The 2,848-nt window shown below is 40.1% G+C and overlaps 1 protein-coding gene across 1 annotated transcript in view; it reads right to left on the bottom strand.

Annotated features, from left to right (window-relative positions):
• The window catches only part of NUP133 (nucleoporin 133kDa), an 82,037-nt gene that overhangs the window by 19,825 nt on the left and 59,364 nt on the right, over positions 1-2,848 (bottom strand). The window contains exon 19 of the mRNA XM_011933330.1: positions 883-1,041. Within this exon, the coding sequence (XP_011788720.1) occupies positions 883-1,041 (159 nt within the window). The remainder of the gene's footprint in view (positions 1-882; positions 1,042-2,848) is intronic.

Below are 2,848 nucleotides of genomic sequence, written 5' to 3'. Positions count from 1 at the left end.
CGGAGCTTGCAGTGAGCTGAGATCTAGCCACTGCACTCCAGCCTGGGCGACAGAGCGAGACTCCGTCTCAAAAAAAAAAAAAAAAGAAAATGCTGCAATGAACATGGGAGTGCAGGTATCTCTTCAACATACTGACTTCAACTCCTCTGGATATATACTCACAAGTGGGATTGCCAGATCATATGGTATTTCTAAGTTTAACTTTTTCAGGAACCCCCATACAGTTTTCCATAATGGTTGTACTAACTTACATTCCCACCAAGAGTGCATCAGAGTTCCCTTTTCTCTGTGTCTTCTCCAGCACTTGTTACCTTCACCTTTTTGATAACAGCCGTTTGAACAAACGTAAGGTGATGTCTCATTGTGGTATAAATTTGCATTTCCCTAATGATGAGTGATGCAGAACATTTTTTTCACACATCTGCTGGTCATCTGCATGTCTTCTTTTGAGAAATGTCTATTCAGTTCTTTTGCCATTCATTCATTCATTCGAGACAAGGCCTCACTCTGTTGCCCAGGCTGGAGTGCAATGGTGCAATCTCAGCTCACTGCAGCCTCGACCTCCAGAGCTCAAGTGATCCTCCTGCCTCAGCCTCCCAAGTAGCTGACACTACAGGCGTGCATCACCACACCTGGCTAACGTTTTGTATTTATGTTTCCTAGGCCGGTCTTGAACTCCTGCACTCAAGAGATCCACCTGCCTCAGCCTCCCAAAGTACTAGGATTACAGGTATAAGCCACCATGCCCAGCTCCCTTATATATTTTGGATAGTAACCCCTTCTCAGGTGTATGACAGTAAACAGTATTTTAATTACTAAAAACAAAACTAATTAAAACTACCTAAATTGCACACATCTGCTCCATATAAAAATCCTTCTTACCTTTTCTAATTCTTGGCTATTAATTTCATGTAACCAGCTGAGATGTTCATGAGCTTGCAAAAAATTCGCCAACTGTCCATGCTGAGAAACGGGCTGAGATAATAATTTGCCTCGCTTTCCTTTCTCCAGATACCAACGGAAGAGAAAGTCTGAAAAATTCTGCAAATAACAGAACATATAATTTATTCATAATAGTTTTTAAAAATACATTTCTGATAACAAAACATAACTTTGTTCTAAAGGCCCCCAAAACAGAAAACCTGTTCTGAACAATAATTTCCTACATTGTAGGATCACTTAATTCAATCACCTCATTTGACAAATGTGTACATTCAGATTCAGAAAGGGCACCTCGCTCAAGATCACTGACAAGATTAATGGCAGAATCTAGATTGCGTTGGCCAATATGGTAGCAACTTAAATCAAAAATTAGATTGAAATTTAAAATTCAGTTCCTCAGGTACATTAGCCACATTTCAAGTGCTCAGTAGCCCCACTTGGCCAGTGGCTCCCATTTGGACAGCATATATCAACAGCGCCATTATCACAGAAAGCTCTGTGGGACAGCACTGAGACTATAACATTCCAGAATTATGTGCCAGCTGGCCACATGGGCTGGCACGATACATCAGAATCTAGAAAGGCCCAAATGCCCAGCCAGTTTTCCCCACTGGCTGTTTGTGGAGTGCTGGGGTGGTGTGGAGGCTGAGCTGGAGAGGAAGACCAAGACGTCCTACAGTCTCACAGTGTTTAAGAGATACTTCCCCTAAAGCAGGGATCCTGCCATGAAAGACTTCTGAAACCAGAAATGAAATGAATATTACAAAAGCTGAGACTGAGTCCTGGGCCACCTCTATTCCTAATGGACTGAGTAATCTTCCTCTCCTCTAAATTGCCTAACACAGAAAAAGGAAAATCCACTAGGGAACAAATAACATCAACTTCCATACTATGGAGTTTTAAAAACATACAATGTCTAAAATACAATTTAAAAATTGCCAGATATAAGCAGCAGAAAAATATGATTCAAGCAACATAAAAGCAGGCAACAGAAAAAGACTCAAAGATGATCAGAGTAAGCACAAAAGGACTTTAAAATAACATTTAAACATGCTAAAGAAAATATAAGAAAAAATGCAAAAATGCATCAAAATGTCAAAAGAGAAAGAAAATCCATAAAAATAATTTTAAAATCATGATCAGTGCAAAAAATATTTATTTAACAATGTTTTGAAATACTAAATAAGTCATGTACAATGACTTTTTTTTTTTTTGAGACGGAGTCTTTGCTCTGTTGCCTAGCCTGGAGTGCAGTGACACAATCTCGGCTCACTGCAACCTCCTCCTCCTGGGTTCAAGTGATTCTCCTGCCTCAATCTCCAGCCGCGAACTCATGACCTTAGGTGATCCACCCACCTCGGCCACCCAAAGTGCTGGGATTACAGGCATAAGCCACTGTGCCCAGCCCAACAACTGATCGTTAATCAAGTAAGTCATACCCAGTCAATGAAATTCTATAATGCCATTAAAAATGCTGCCATAGAATATTTAATAACATGAACAAATGTTTGCAATGTATCAAGTGAAAAAAGCAATTGACAAAACATGTTTGTCTGTAATACATAGAGTGGAAAGACTGAAAATATAAACCAAATGTTTAAAAGGTTCTCTCTGTCTGGCGGCATTTTGAGTGATTTTTATCTTTTGTGTTTATAGTGGTTTTCTAAATTTTATACAGTATCACTTTTACAGTAATAAAAAAATAAGCTTTTCATAGTAATCAACTGACTAGACTGGCTTTAAGAAACAACTTTAAGGCCGGGTGCGGTGGCTCAAGCCTGTAATCCCAGCACTTTGGGAGGCCGAGACGGGCAGATCACAAGGTCAGGAGATCGAGACCATTCTGGCTAACACGGTGAAACCCCGTCTCTACTAAAAATACAAAAAACTAGCCGGGCGAGGTGGC

The sequence above is a fragment of the Colobus angolensis genome, unplaced genomic scaffold (genome assembly GCF_000951035.1).
Source record: "Colobus angolensis palliatus isolate OR3802 unplaced genomic scaffold, Cang.pa_1.0 Scaffold126, whole genome shotgun sequence".
In the NCBI taxonomy this organism is placed as follows: Eukaryota; Metazoa; Chordata; class Mammalia; order Primates; family Cercopithecidae; genus Colobus; species Colobus angolensis.
The sequence above is the reverse complement of the archived record's forward strand: the minus strand, read 5'-3'. Positions and strand labels throughout refer to the sequence as shown.